The sequence below is a fragment of the Convolutriloba macropyga genome, chromosome 1 (genome assembly GCF_964194025.1).
Source record: "Convolutriloba macropyga chromosome 1, txConMacr16.3, whole genome shotgun sequence".
In the NCBI taxonomy this organism is placed as follows: Eukaryota; Metazoa; Xenacoelomorpha; order Acoela; family Convolutidae; genus Convolutriloba; species Convolutriloba macropyga.
In genome coordinates this window covers 33,217,599-33,232,433 of record NC_134468.1, presented here as the reverse complement: position 1 = coordinate 33,232,433, position 14,835 = coordinate 33,217,599, and the positions used below count along the sequence as shown (strand labels likewise).

At 35.4% G+C, this 14,835-nt stretch overlaps 1 protein-coding gene across 1 annotated transcript; it reads left to right on the top strand.

Moving 5' to 3' along the window:
* Positions 1-858: 858 nt before the first annotated feature.
* Positions 859-6,031, top strand: LOC142338024 (uncharacterized). Its single transcript, XM_075387661.1, has 3 exons — positions 859-1,879; positions 3,422-4,214; positions 4,841-6,031. The coding sequence occupies exons 1-3, from the start codon at positions 1,402-1,404 to the stop codon at positions 5,901-5,903; spliced, it is 2,334 nt and encodes a 777-aa protein (XP_075243776.1). The 5' UTR covers positions 859-1,401; the 3' UTR covers positions 5,904-6,031.
* Positions 6,032-14,835: the final 8,804 nt, after the last annotated feature.

Here is a 14,835-nt window from a genome sequence, read left to right as displayed (position 1 = left end):
GTAGATATTGCAATCTGGCTTCCCAGTTTACAGTTAGCAACATAATTTTTGTATTTTTGTACGTAAGATTTTTTGAACGCGTTTCTTTAGCTCTGCGTTTCTTCGCGACTCTCTGGTCGAAAAAACGGCAATCATTGAATAGCTTCCAACTCGATGGAGCTTGTACGGGAATTGTGATTTCGAGGACTTTTCTTAAAATTTTAGCTGATTTGTTTGGTTCGATAATGTTCTGATATAATGAAGGTGACTAATAAGAATCTAGTTGGAAACATTTCCAGTTTACATTTAAATATTTTGATTTTCAACGTATTTGTTTTTTTTTTAATTATACACTTTCTTTGAGGGTTATTTTTCCTCAATCGTCAGCATTCTATATTTTTTGTTAAATTGCTTTGATTCGACGTCAATTTATAGTTTTCATGTTTTTGAAAGAATAGCTAAATTGCTCTGATTCGACGTCAATTTATAGTTTTCATGTTTTTGAAAGAATAGCTGTGCGAGAACACAGATGCGTGGGCTTTCGTTTTTTTGTACATTTGTTTAACTATTACATTATGTAAATTATGGAACTTCGTTTGTTCTGTAATGCCAATAAATTTACTTCACTATCAGAGTTTATGGATGCTTTCTTTTTCCGGATACAATTTAGCATCAAAGCAAAGTAAATTTTCAGATTCTCTGCTGTCGCGTAAAACTAAACAACAGAAACAAGAACCATTGTTTGCTTTTTTCTTCAATTTATGTATTCATTTGTTTGTTTTCAATATGCAGCTCTTTGTTTTGATCATCATCCAATCTGATGTGCTTATTTAGGCAGATACGGACTTAGGACTCATTTGGCATTTGTTCATGTGACACTTATTGACCGGCTCAGCGTGAAATTTTTCCATGGTTGCAAATATTTTTGTGCGTGTTTCGTGCTCATTTAACTGCCCTGTTTGAGCTCTAGTTTTAATTCTGATATTACTGACTAAAAACGTTTTGTTTGGTTGTTTTGGTAGCAGTACTGAGATTAAAAAGCAACCTACTGCTGCTAACGGCGATTACGTTTGAAATTACTTCTTTGAATATCATTCACCAACGAAAATAACTTGTACGCAAACCAATTTTGACGCACTATAAACGATGTTATTAATCTTCTGCAGTTAAATTGCCCATTAATTATATCGATTGCGTAAAATCAGTACCATATTTGCACAAGATAGTTTATCAGTTTCTACTTAGTTGAATAAACTTTTATATAATTACGTGAATGATCGGCCTTGTTGTTTCGTTTTTAGACTGCTTTATGACGTAATATCATGTGAGCGAGCAGTCAGTGTTGGTTGTGTTTTGTATTTATACCATTGCTCGCCTAGTTGGTTTTAATATTATCAGACGTTGAGTGAATTTGTGCCTTAGATGCCACATCCGTTTCTCTCTCATTCGAAGAATATTTCCTTACCTTGTGTTGAATACAGCTTACGTCATCAATCTTCCCAGTATTCCTCAGAAAAGGAAACATGCCTTGACTATCACAAGCTCTCGCACCGGAATGGGTCATATGCTTCCAGCTTAAACAAGCAAATAACGCCGCCATATGGAATTACTTCATCGCCCAAGAATTGTGTCAAACTTAAATGCAAATTCAACTGGAGAAAGTTTAACGTAAATGTTGATCATGGAATCACGGAGGCGAGTCCCGTAAAATGCAGCGCTGGAAAACTTCCTGTGTTAATTTGTTCAGAGAAAGTTCCCAGACAGAGGTCCAATTTTGCAGCGTGTTGTGACGACCAGAACTTGTACATACAGGGAGGCGTTGGTCATAATGTATCTTACAGAGATTTCTGGAAGTTCAATTTTGCTACTCGCGTCTGGACTGAAATCTTCCCATCAACTGGTAAGGTTTCGTGCATGTATTTCGCGCGGCTGAAAATTGAGGTTTATTCTAATTTAGTAATATCTGGTTTCCCATTGTGATTTTGTCCGATATTAAGTTTAAAAATTTGAAGGATAATAAGCAGCTAGAATCAGAAAGACAATAAGCAGGAACAAAATTAAGCTAAAGTTTAAATTGTTTGCCCAAAAGCGGTGTTAGAAGTTGACTGCTCAAATAAAAATTAGTGGTCTTTAATTGCTCTCGAACGAAGTTTGAAGCAATCATTGTACACGCATGTCTTTTTTATTCAAAATTTTTGCCTGGCCGTTTTTGCATTCCTAGAACATTTCCGCTGTCAAGTGACTCCTTCATATTTGACTATAATTTTTTTTGAAATTGATAGAAATTGCTCTCATTTGGAAATTAAGTGTGTAGCTAAAATAAAAGCGGCTGTGAGGGATTACCGAACCTGGTCCGTGTAGCTTAGTGGTTAATGTCACCGACTCTAAATAGGGAGATCGGGGTTGCAAACCCCACCCTTGTCGACATTTTGCACCAATAGAAGTTTCCATTAGCCTGTACCACCTCCAAATTATATTGCCCCTGCAGTCGTTCGAGAGCAATTAGTCGCTTTGTTTAATTGCTCTCGATCGAAGTTTGAAGTAACCATTGTAAACGTGTTAGTGTTCTTACGACTCGAAGAGCAGAATTGAGATTCTACAGATTTTTTTAGCTGACGCAAATTTTTTCATGACTTGAACTTTTGATCTTTGTTTTCTGTTTTATAAAACGTTGACTTCTGGTTTTGAACATTGGACTTTAACAGTAGCGTAGTTATTAAGATAGTAATTAGGAACTGCTGTTCAAGGTCAAATTGCCACCTCAAGAATTTTCATCCTATATAAGTCCCTCCTGCTTTTCTAACCTATCTCCCCACCCACACCCAAGTGTCAGCAGCTGAACTCAAGTGGCGGCAGATCACTACTAAAAGTCAAATGAAAAGTGCGCCGAGATTGGAGTGTTTTTATTAGTGGCTGTTGTGGTATATAATAACATCTAATACGTCATTCGAAGCCCCCTTAGTAATTTTATTTACCCCCCAGCTGAAGCAGGCTGCAATAGATTCGAGCTTCCATAATTTGTTCGAAAACAATTCATCCGATGGTCGTCGGTTATGTTTAATATATGCTGTTTTAATAGATGTCTTATGTTGCTGTTGGCTTGACATTTGCCAATTATAAGGTACCGAAAGACATTGATTGGTCAAAGTTGACAGAATACTTCGTTTAGTTCTTACCTTACCAAGTTAGGAGCAAAATTGTTCATTTTTACATGAACACGATCTCGGGGAATCATGCCGAAAAGAAAAATGTTATGACAATGAAAACCACACGAGATTGTTTTTACTTTTCGAAGGTATTGAAATGTTGAATTTTTTATTGAGTAAATTTTGATCGTGTCTCACGTCTGCTGATTTTGTGCAAGAAAAGCGTGATGAAAATTTTCAGAATTGTATTTTCACCTGCTTCTCTGTTTCATCAGCAGCTTTAAAAAATGTTTTAGGAATGCCTTCAGGTTGCCCTCTGCTCAGAGATCATTGTATGATTCACTACGGCAATCGTATTTTCATTATCGGTGGCAATTTGGTTGATCTGGAAATCCCGGTTCCTCTTTGGTGCTACGATTTATCCGAGTGTTCATTTGTGGACACTTTCTCTTCAGCATATCATGGAAATGAACATTACTATCCCTGTGCATTTGGCCAGAGATCCAAAAACTCCACCAGTGCTTACAGGCTGCCTTCTAATCTGACCAGTCATTCAGCTGTTCTTTGGAACAATAACATTGTCATCTTCGGTGGTTACAAACACATCTATGGCTGCTCTGGCGAGCTTTGGATGCTAAATTTAAGCTCCTATCAGTGGAAATTGCTTTATGTGGCTAAAAATGAGACTAATTCATCATTCGGGAAAAATAAAGGCCCTCCGCCGCTTTATAAACACAAAGCTTTTGTATCTGGCGATGAAATGTTTGTATTGTTTGGACGTCGTAGCAATGGTACATTCAGTGATGATTTGTGGACGTTCCATTTTGAATCTATGCAATGGAGGAAAAAGTCGCAAAGTGGCCAGATTCCCCCGAACTTGACAGATAGTGATGTGCAAATAATTGGAGATTTGTGTGATAAAGAAAGAGAAAGTGATCATGGTCAAAGTGTTTGTTGTGTAGTTGGTGGCAAAGATGAGAATGGCGATAGCAGTCGATTTTCGTATTTAATGTCGTTGAGCGATTGCAAATGGAGCAGATTTCCTGTTGAAAGTGATGCCTTCGCACTTTGCGGAGCTGCGTTGTTAAGGTGAGGTTTTTTAAGCTAAACTTGCTCTACTTAATAAACAGGCTGCTTAATCGAATATCAGCGGCAACCAAAAACGGAGTTAACCATGAAAATGTGAATATTTCGATTGACGTTGGGGGTCTTTCTCATTATAGCCCCCTCCCCAGCTTAGTGGTCAGATAACCTATAGCTCCCCCCCCGCCCCCCAATCAGGGTAATTATAACATAATGGGGGGCTATAATGGGAAAGACCCGAAAATTATTGGTAACCCTATTTTATTGTAACCCTAATTGTTGGTAACCCTAAATTATTGTAATTGCTAGGTGTGAAAAGTCAGACTGACGTTTCATTCAATTTACTTCGCTTCGATTTCCTGTCCGGCTCCCTAAACCACATACACTGTGGACAGACTGACGTTGAATGCTATTTCCGAATGGGCTAATTTTTCCGCAATAATTAAATAAGTCGTAACTTTGCTTTAAGCTGTGAAAACCCCTAAGATTAATCGAAAGGATTAATCTAAGATTAATCGAAAAAATTCTTGTACCTATATAGAGTGCAGCCCATTCAGTTGTATTTTCAAAACTTGTTCGTTTTGCTATTTGAAGTTTGTTGATGAAACCTCAAAACTAAAACAATGTTTCAGTGTTCCTTCTTCAACTTGCCTGAATGCTCAAGGAGACTTCATTATTGAAAAACAGATACAGCGTGGGATAACAGCTACTCATACAAGCTCTTCTTGTGTGGGAAATATTGGAGGAGAGGATGACACAGCTAGTCAAACGCGTCATGTGTTTGCACCATTAAAGGGTTCCTCAAATCAAACAAATGATTCACAGTTCAACAGAAGTGGCTCTCAAGAAACTAAACACATTAGTACAGAAGCTACATTGGGTCTAAATGGTCTTATAAACGTACCACGAGGATCTACGCTATATCAATCCATCGATTTATTACCCAAAAGCAACAAGAAAATTACAACTTTTCAGAATTCTTTGTTTGATGCGAGCAATTTCTCAAACAAACAGCAGAACACCAAAGCATCTGAAGATTATCTCACTTTTGGTGCAATTGATTATAGTGAAGTTGGTGAATTAGACAATGATGCAGTATTAGATAGCTTTTGTTCCTTTGGAAGTAGCAGCTTGCTACTGCGTAGCTCAAGTACCCTTAGCAGAAGTGTACCTAGGCTTGACAAATTCCATTGGAGCCAAGATCCCCTCGATCCTTACTCTCTCAGGTCATCCGAATCCAACAACTACATCTCAGCAGACTCGTTGGTACCCATCTTAAGCCAAGGTTGTGCCACTAAGTTAGTTAGTGAAAAACAGTCAGCCAATGAAAACAATGACAAACGTGGTGACAGTCGCCACGGGCGATTTGTGAAAAGAGCGGTTCAGGTTTCGGACATGCCGACAAGTTATAAACAATCTGGATATGACAACGCTTGTTACCTGAATGACAGTTTCGACAACCCGTTATTTTATCGCAGGCAACGGAGCGAGATTTCACACGGTACCCACCAAACAAGTTGGGATGCCACTACTGGTAGTTTTCTGTTACTTATAGGAGGCTTTGATGAAAATTTTATCCCTGGACGAACTCAAGGTCTCGAGCTAAGTTATTGTCATATCGACGCAGGAAGTAAAACTAGTTCTAAAGCTGCACCGCTTTGTAATGAAAATGATAACTTAGAGACGCGATTGTAAACATTTTTCAAATTACGAGCAGAATTCGTATTCTTGAAAAAAAATCTTTCCCTGAGAATTAGATTTTGCTGTTAAATTAGTCGAATTTCATACTGTTGATTTCCTAATTTTCTATTCTTACCGCTAGATTCACCTTTTTTTATTAGTTACAGCCGCACCAGTCGACGAATACAATATTGAACAAATTTTTTTTTATCGAAATTGGTTATTTGGATAGCTTTTAAAAAATACTCTACGAGCGCCCAAAGATCTTTGGATCAGTTTCCATTTTATTTTACAAATTTAGATATCAGCAAAATGAATTCCAAAATAGCGTCTATGAATCTGAAACGCTGGTTAAGTTAAAATCACTTATCTGAAGGGCTGTAAAAATGCTTTTCTATTCAAGTTTTGTAGAGAATGTTTATTAATTGCTCTTAAACAGTTTCTTTTATTTGGGCCTAGTTGGTCTTTTTAGTATTGTGATTTTTTGCTTGATCGAGTTTTTTTCGACTTGACTCTTCATCTTCAAGAACGAAGAACTGATCAAGCCTGAGGTCGTTAGGTTCTTGTGCAGCTCTAGTGGAGCTTATTAGACTCTGAGTGTACGATTGACCAAAATATCCGAGAAGACCGAGGTTCATTAATTGTGCTTGTCAGTCGCTTGAGAGCAATTCCTCCGATGTTAGTCTATTATGTTTTTGTTGAATTGACCTCAAACAAAGTTTGTAGCAATTATATTAGTCCTGTGGTCTTTATGCGATTTTTTGCTTGACTGATTTTCGTTTGACCCTTTTAACTTTTCGTCCTCAAAACAAGATAAACAGGTTAAGCCTGGGAGCATAAGGGGTCGAGCAATTCTTATGGAGCCTCACAGTGTGGTCTCTAAGTATCCGATGTTTTCAGGAGTCAATTACATTGTTTGAAGGGCGGTTCTTAATATTAAAACTTTCGACCACCTCAGTCACCCCCCTCCCACCCGCCACTGAGACCCACACTGAACATCCCTCAACACCGTCCACCCTCCTCCACCTGCCGATTTAGACCGTCGTCTCGTCCAACCCTACCCCCATTGCTTGACCCCCGCCCCCACTCTGCTCATGCTAGCAACCCTAGGACCCAGGTGGCTACTACGAAAGCAAACCGCTCGCCGGTCGTATTAGAGCAAATTGCTCGACCTTAGTCGGCTATGTCTTTTACCTTCACGAGACGCGGATTTCTTTATTGCCACCGCCGATTTGTCGGGTGCATAATTGTAACCACCAAGCGCACATACCTTTTTTTATCTATGATATAATTTTTGATCTATCCATGCTGATCTACAATATAATGGCACGTGCTCGGTAACTGTGTGTGTATGTATGTGTGTGTTGTAGGGGGGGGGGGGGGCTTAGGTTCATCCTAATTTTCTGGGAGGCACAAATGATCCAGTTTCGCAAATATTTTATAGCTCTCAAACTCTCCATCAATCTATCCATCTTATGGTTGAGAATGCGATATATGCTGTCTCCAAATCTTGATTTTTGGCTTCCTTTTATAAAGGCATGAAAAGGAAACCTCCTCAAATTCTTTGCTATTACTTGCCGGTCCGCTGCTAGTTTCTTAATGGACCCTCTGTGATCCAAAAAGTCATTTGATTTTTGATAGAATTTTGCTTTTGTGAATTTGTTTTTCCCTGATTGTTCTATTTTTTTTTGTATTATACTTCCATGAGTTGCTTGTTAAAATGAAAACCGATCAAATTTAGGGAAAGTGACTGAATTCACTGACGAACTAAGAACTGTCGTGGCAATATTCGCGCTCATTTTTAACGCCTCAATGAAGTGCAAACTGATATGTCAATTGGTGAAAACCAAATAGGATAGGTGGTTTGAAATAGGCGAAATTAGGTGTTAGTAAATGTTAGGCACTCCATTTCTTTTTGTTTTCGCACAATTCGGCCAACCGATAAATTTTGGAGTGGCGAAAATTTGGGTCTTTTAAAAGCTTGTCAACGAACTGAACTGATGTTTGAAGAGACTTATTCAACTTTTCATGGCTTTTCACGTCTCAAACAGTTCATGTGCTTTTCAAATGTGCACTCAATCAAATGCTCAATAGAAAATTCATAAGGTGAATAATTTTTGGGGCATTTAGCTTTATTTGCTCTCGAACGAAACGGCAATTTTTGTAAACTGTGTTTTTTCTATGCAAAAGTTTTGCTCGACCGTTTTCTTCTAGAACATTCTTTCGAATTCACATCTTTTTCACGGACTTTTTCACGCTTGACGTTTTCATTTTTCGATTGATTTGATTTGCGTTGGTTCGGAAAGTAAGTCTTGCTAAAATAAAACCGATTGTGAACGTTGTCCATCATAGCCCGTGTATCTTAGAAATTGGTATTCACGACTCTCATCCGAGAGTCCGAGGGTTCAAATCCCTCCCGATTCCGAATTCTGCACCATGGAAGTTTCCCTAGTCTATGCCACCTTCTAAATTGTTTGCTTCGCCAGTTGTTCAAAGGCAATTTGTACGACGTTAGTTGGTTTATCTTTATATTTTTCGGCTGAAAAGGTTTATTCACTTAATTTTCTGCCTTCTTTGTTAAAATATATTTATAAATTGTGCTCTTTTTTACTAACTAATGAAAATTTTGATTCAATGCTTTAATATTGTCTTCTTGGAATTTAACCAGTAGTTGCTTTTTCAAAAAAAAAGATTTTTAAATGAAAAAACCAGACTGTAAAAAAATTTTAAGTAAAATTTTAAAATTTAAAATAAAGTGGTTGCTGACAAGACTGTTTTTCGTGAGTTACTAATGCGTTCTCATTCTTGTAAAGGACCATGTATTATGAGTTTTAAACTCCTATACAGCAAGTAGTGTTTTGGGTGCTTTGTTAATGTGTTTTTAATAGAAACCTATCTACGTTTGTATGTTGTTTCCTTAGTTTATAATTAGTACAAACTTCATGGTTGATTAGTTGTATAGGGTTTTAATCACTAAATTATCAAAATTGGATTTATGATTTTTCAATCATAAGCTTTCAATCAAAACTAAAAGTTCTCTGCTTAACCATCTCAAAAACTTAAACAGGAATCTCCGCTGTTGCAGGAAAAGATAGAGGTGTCAAAATCAATATTGAGTAAGTTGTACAGAAAAACGAATTTTTAAAACCAAGAAACCAGTTCTTCTTTTTGTCGCTGGGTATTTTCGTCTCTTCCACTATTCCTTCTGACATTCACTATTCAAAAGTATGAGACTTTTCTTACTTGACTGCTTTACTCGATTATTGTCGTTACATTTATTTGCTAAAAATTTGCTCCAATCGTTTTGATATTATCTTCATTGAGTTAAATTTGTTGGCAATTGTGTTAACTTTTCTCGGGTTGTTATCTGTGTGGACTGTACCCGGATTTGTAGAAGATCTAATGTTCTTCCTGTACTACTCAATCGTAATTTTGTCAACCTTCACCCAAGTTTGCTATGCGTTAAGGTTTTTTGTAGAAATACAGACGTACTAAATAATGCTCTCCTGATTTTGAGTCGGTAACACGAAATAAGAAATTTGGTCATGGTGAACTATGAGAGTTTTTTAAAATAATTGATAAACTGTTTCAGTTTTAGATGTCGAAAGCTGCTTCCTTATTATTTTATATTGCTTATTTCTCTAAAGCCTAGTGCCATAGTTTCTAAATTTGAATTTCAGGCGCTATTTTTTTCTTTAGGTTTGTAAAACGGTGGTTGAGCTATTTTTTCGGTGCTTTTTAGAAAGAGTAGCTAATTGCTCCGTTTGTTTTTTGGCTGATTAATATACTTGAAGTAGAAAGATGTGCGGCATCGTTAGAAAGCATGTTGACTGTAGAATATTGTAATTGGAAGACTCGGAACTTCGCTTTTTTCCTTTAGTTTTCGAAGTTTAGACGTTTTTGGTTTTTGGCCGATTTGTACTTCTGCAGCAATTCTTACTAACATTTTTCTCTATTTATTTATGGTCTATTGTGCACCATAAGGTTCTTGGTTTTTAAAATTTGAATGGGCTACCTCAACGCAACCCCTTAGGCTGCAATTTTTGATAATTTTTGATATATTTTTTAAATTGTTTGACAGATTGTCCTCATTAGCTATTTTTAGTTTATTTTGTCCTTATTTTTTTCAAAGTGCTTCCGTAAGAGACACTTATTAACAAGGGCTCCTCGTGCTTCCATTATCTTCTGACGTTTCTGAATGAAGTGTGAGATTCAAGTGAAGTATAGAAAAATGTCTATTGAGAAGCTTGTTGATTTTGATTTTTTTTCGGTTCCTGTGAAACTATTTCTTTTTGAGCAGGAATTAATTAATTACTACCTCTATACTATAACTATAGCTTTAAACTATAAAGCCTCAGCCTTTTAAATTGAATGCTTGAAATAAAATTTGTGTTCCTTTTATCTTTTTTATTTGATAAATTTCTTTATAATTTTCTGATTTGTAGAGCGACTTTATTAACTTTTCCCATTGACAAAATTTGGCGTTTACTGCAATAAAAGTGATGCATTGTCAAATGTTTTTAATGTAGGGCCATTTTTTGATTGTCTTTGTGCAGACATTACTGAATGCAAACCAAAATATCGGTATTGTGTCACCTATCAATATTTTAATAATTTTGTACCTGGAACTCTGTTTTCTATCAAAAAATATGAATTATTGTAGTCTTTTGGGTGATTTTTACAGCAGTCCTATAACAAAGATTGGTTATTTTTATTGCTTTCAGTGTTTGTGCTTAAATTTTTATAAATAATGGCTTTTACAAAACCCTAGTAACTGTTCCAACGTTTTTTGTGTTTTTTGGCTTTTTTACGTCCATGCATGACAATTGCTTTGATTTGCGTTATGGGAACCTAACTGTCAAAATGAAACAAATTATCAGCCATAATTTGTTCAACCTTCTATGTTGCCCTGTAATTAAATTGTTCATAACTCAAAATTGAGAAACCACAAAGAATAATTAGCCGTTACGAACTGTATATTTGCTCGTTTCAAAACAGGTTAAATATGCAAGATTTTCCAATATTAGCAGAGATGAAAACCATGATAGTCCCTTAAAGTTTAATAGCAGTTTGATGGAAATAAACGTTTTTTTTTTCAAGCAGCAGCAAGAAAACTTATTTAAATCAAATGAATTCAATTTGTTTCAATTCAAATCGGTCACTTCAATGCAATCAAACAAAACAATTCAAACCAAACTATTCTACCGATTTTGCACAAGTTATCCGTTTTATAGTGATAGCGGACGCTTTTTTTGTTGCTTTGTTTCTGTTCTTAAATATCAATTTCTTTTTGAGTCATAAAGAAAAAAATGATAAAGGAGAGTATTAAAACAACATACTCACCCTCAAAATAGAAATTTAATTTTCGAGAAATGACGTTGCACTCGGTAGGTTATGACGTAATATCTCTAAAAATTTTAATCGTGTTTTGCAGGTACTTGAAGTTGCAAAGGCAGATTTGTAGCGCAGGTCTACCCAATAAAATAGCGTTACTGTTTCCAGAATAAAACAAGGAGACTCGTTAATGTGCGTTCGCACATGATGTTCCGACCCGCGCTCATCTACATTCTCGACTTAACTGTCTTTTGACTTACCAGTTTGACAAGAGTTTAAAAAACGCTCCACAACCAAACTAATAATTGAATTACTAATGCCATGCTTCATTACATCACCAACGTAATCTGACGTTGAAGAGACTAAGAGAAGAAAATTAGCACCAACAAAAATTTCACGCCAAAAACTCTATCTAAACTTAAAAGCTCCTAGCAACAACGTAAAATTACTATCAGACAAAACCCTAACTATACAAATTTAATTTTTCCTAAATACGCAGCAGACGGGATTTTTCCATGTTGAGACGAGGTAACAGGTCGACAAAAAGAAGAAAAATTGAGGCGAAATTTAAAAAAATCAATATTATTTAAATCAAATAATTTCAAGTCTTAAAAATCATTAACTTTTAACGGAATAATTCTTGATAATTTTACTAAAACGTCATAACGAAACCAATAGGACCCGTCATTGGTTAGACTTAGCCTTGAGAGCGGACTATGGATGCAGAAAAACTCAAAAAATTACGAACAACAAACTACAAACATTGTGAAAACACAAATTAGGGAAGCTATTAAAAGCATCAGTTATTATCTGAACATTGTATTTTTATTTCAATTTCTATTTATACTTATTCAGCTAAAATTATACAGAGTGAATAAATAGGCTCTATTGAGCCACATTTGAAAATCATTGGGATCTCTTATTACGCGATCGTGCTAAAGGTGGAGAAAAAGAAACAGAAATACACCACTCACAACTTTTCATGGAAACCCATATCGTCCAGTAAACAAAACATCAGTTACGTAAAAATATCAGTAAACATGTTAGTTTTTAAAACACAGGGTATGGTATGGGACCTCTCAATGATGAGAATAACTTACAAGTTGACAAAAACGACAACAAAAACTTGAAAAAATTGAAAAATGTTATACACTTTCAGACTGTTCGGTATAAACTCACCGCATCGGGTAACAGTATTCAATCAATTCTCAATTACAAGCTAATGAGACTGGTCAGCGTTTTGCGGCTACTCAAAGAAAAAAACAGGCTAACACAGTAAATTCAAAAAAATGAGCGACAAAAGTGTCAAAGCCATAAAAAATGAATTCTTCAGTAAATTTTTTTTACTTTCAGTGAATTGTTAACCGCACTGTGATTCCTCTTTTTAACAATTTTACTCCAATAAATCAACAAACACGGATAAATAAATAAAAACAACGAAATTTTTTGAGAAAACCCGTAGTATCAACGCCATTAAATTCAATAGCTTTCAACGGAAGCTAATAAATACGCTAAGTAATGCCTCGATGAGACGATGCGGACTTTTGTCATTCATATCTCATGAATAAGACATTACAAAAAGTCATTGACTATGAAAAGAACAACAAACAGAGGCAAAATCCAAAAAGAAATAAGTAGAAAAGTGCGAGAAGAAGGTGTCGAAGCCATTTAAACCATAAGTTTTTCGCTGAAAACTTTGTGTGTGATCCATTGAACGTCTTACTTAAGCCAATACAGCTGTCAATATCGGGATAACGTGTTAAAATTTCAAAAGGAACCGAAATTACGAAAAAATCCAAAAACTTTAAAAAAAAAATTTTGAAAACTCGTGCATCGAAGTCATAACACTATTAGTTAGAACATAAAACCGCTAATGGGATTAATTTTTGACTGATTTATAAAAGAAGGGGCCGGTCATTACTGAGACTCACTTACAGGTCACAATAAGGGTGAAGATGGTTTATTTTTAAAAAAAATTCCCAAAAAATAATTTTTAAGTCTTAACAGCCATTAAACTCTATAGCTTTCAAAGAATGTCAATAAACAAGCTCAATTGTCCCGCGATTGGCGGACAAGGATATTTCGCATGCGTAGGTAATCAATAAGACATCATAAAAGTTCTGATGACTATGGAGACAACAACAAATGCAGGCAAAAACCAAAAATTCAGTGGAAAAGTGCGCGAAGAATGTGTCGAACACTTTTAAATCGTAAGCTTTTCACTGAAACTTTATTCATGACCTATTCAACATTTTCTCTAAGACAATGGATGATATCAATATCAGGATAATATGATAAGATTTCACGAGGGACCATTAATACAAAAATATTCAAAATTTAAAAAAAATTGAAATCTTGTGGCATTATAACAAATAGTAAGAAGATAAGACTAATTTTGGTTGCAGTAGAAAAAAGGTGGTCCTGTCATTTTTAAGACTGACTTTTATTTCGCGAAAGCAAGTTTAGTATCGCCTAATCTTAAAAAATTTCTCGAAATTTTTTTTTTAAAGGCTTAACAGCCATTAGCTGTCCACTCAAAGCTCTAGTTAGGCTCACTTAATGCTCATTACGAAACCTATTGCACTTTTAGTCAACGAGTCTATGACATATGTTTCCAAAACTTTAGTAAAACCTCAAAAAGTAAATCAAATTTTCATTTAAAATTACGAAAACTCCGAGTCGAAGCCGAAAAAAACGAATTTTAAAAACGAATATTTGTTCAATGGGCTTTATTAGACTGTAAATCAGGTTTGTCATTAACGGAACATCGGTATGAAGAGTGAACGGTCTCTAGGTGACTTAATAAAAAAATTGAAAAGTTTTCTAAAAAAGAGCTCAAATAGAATTGGAATTTTTATGATAGTAAACTTCCCTATGAGACCAGAACTAGTCTTCTTATCGCATTTCGTCTATTGGAAACTAATAATTGATTCGTTTTGTGGCGTAAAATGTAGTTTTGAATTAATTTTTTTAAATGAAAATCTTAATTTGAAGAAAAGTTACACTAAAAGTGAAGGAAATCATGTAAATTAGCACGTGTTCACACAAAACTTCAATCCCCGATAACTCCTCGAAAAAAAAACAAAATTCAGAAAAATCTTTTTAGTTTCGAATTCTACGCTTAACGAGATTTTTAATGATACCACTCACATTTCTCTACGATGAATATATCGATCGGCCAAAATTGTCTGAACGAAAAAAAACCCATTTGAGTTTATAGTTCCTCCCCCCACAAGTGGGGTCGGAACAACAAGTGATGTATATCCAATTTTGCGAAAGGAATTGTCGTTTTTAGCAAGACCCCCAAGCAGTGGTTCGAAAGCTTTTTAAGGCAGCATTTCTGCAGAAAAAAATACGATAGGATGCAAATTCACGGAAAATAGAACCTAAAACATGATTTTTTGTCAATAGTAAAGAGATTTTTTTGTCATTTTGAGCTTCGAATTAGTCAGTATTCGAATTAATATGATCCAGGATAGTTAGTTTAAGAAACTAAGGTAGACAAAATTTAGATCTAGTGTCGAAACTTCAATAAACAGAAAAACAAAAAGCAGGACAAATTTCAATAGGACGGTATAGATTTTTTCATGCTTCGTTAGTTTTCTAAAAGTGT

What these genes read in the sequence shown, in the direction of transcription:
- LOC142338024 (XM_075387661.1), top strand. Translation starts at nt 1,402, where the DNA reads ATGCCACATCCGTTTCTCTCTCATTCGAAGAATATTTCCTTACCTTGT. An exon ending in TGAAATCTTCCCATCAACTG is followed by an intron (nt 1,880 to 3,421) that starts GTAAGGTTTCGT and finishes AAAATGTTTTAG; the next exon opens with GAATGCCTTCAGGTTGCCCT. An exon ending in TGCGGAGCTGCGTTGTTAAG is followed by an intron (nt 4,215 to 4,840) that starts GTGAGGTTTTTT and finishes ACAATGTTTCAG; the next exon opens with TGTTCCTTCTTCAACTTGCC.